At 61.9% G+C, this 598-nt stretch overlaps 1 protein-coding gene across 1 annotated transcript in view; it reads left to right on the forward strand.

The window, feature by feature from the left end:
* The window catches only part of PIEZO1 (piezo-type mechanosensitive ion channel component 1), a gene marked incomplete at its 5' end in the record, with an annotated part of 13,786 nt that overhangs the window by 5,694 nt on the left and 7,494 nt on the right, over nt 1-598 (forward strand). Inside the window, 3 exon segments of the mRNA XM_010020540.1 lie at nt 2-43; nt 172-268; nt 379-580. Coding sequence (XP_010018842.1) covers nt 2-43; nt 172-268; nt 379-580 — 341 coding nt within the window.

The raw sequence follows: 598 nt of genomic DNA on the forward strand, positions 1-598 counted from the left end.
CTTCTACAACATCACCGTCATCATCTCCAAGAACATGCTTTCGGTGAGGGTTGCTGGTCCTTGGCCATGCAATGGCCCCTGGGCTGCTCCTTAAGGCCATCTCCATGGGGAGGGGATGGGTGGCAGGGCTGCCCCCACACAAACCTCACATTGTGCCTTCTCTCCCCACAGCTCCTCTCCTGCGTCTTTGTGCATCAGATGCAGGACAGCTTCTGCTGGGCGATCCAGCTCTTCAGCCTCGTCTGCACTGTTAAGGGCTACTATGACCGTGAGTTGGTGGCCTGGGAGGGGTCTTGGGGCTGCCCTGCCTGCCCTGGTGGGCTTTTAGGGGTGCAGGTTTGAGCTGTTGCCTGACCTGCCCGCACCTCTGCCTGCCAGCCAACGAGATAGGCAAGGACCACGACTGCTCTCTGCCCGTGGAGGAGGCGGGCATCATGTGGGACAGCATCTGCTTCTTCTTCCTCCTGCTCCAGCGCCGCGTCTTCCTCAGCTACTACTTCTTGCATGTCATGCTGGACCTCCAGGCCTCTGCCCTGCAGGCTTCCAGGTGGGGCTGGGGTCCCGGTGGGGGCGCCAGGGGGTGGGGGGTCCCCCCATC

Source organism: Nestor notabilis, unplaced genomic scaffold, assembly GCF_000696875.1.
Source record: "Nestor notabilis isolate BGI_N333 unplaced genomic scaffold, ASM69687v1 scaffold18158, whole genome shotgun sequence".
Lineage (NCBI taxonomy): Eukaryota > Metazoa > Chordata > Aves > Psittaciformes > Psittacidae > Nestor > Nestor notabilis.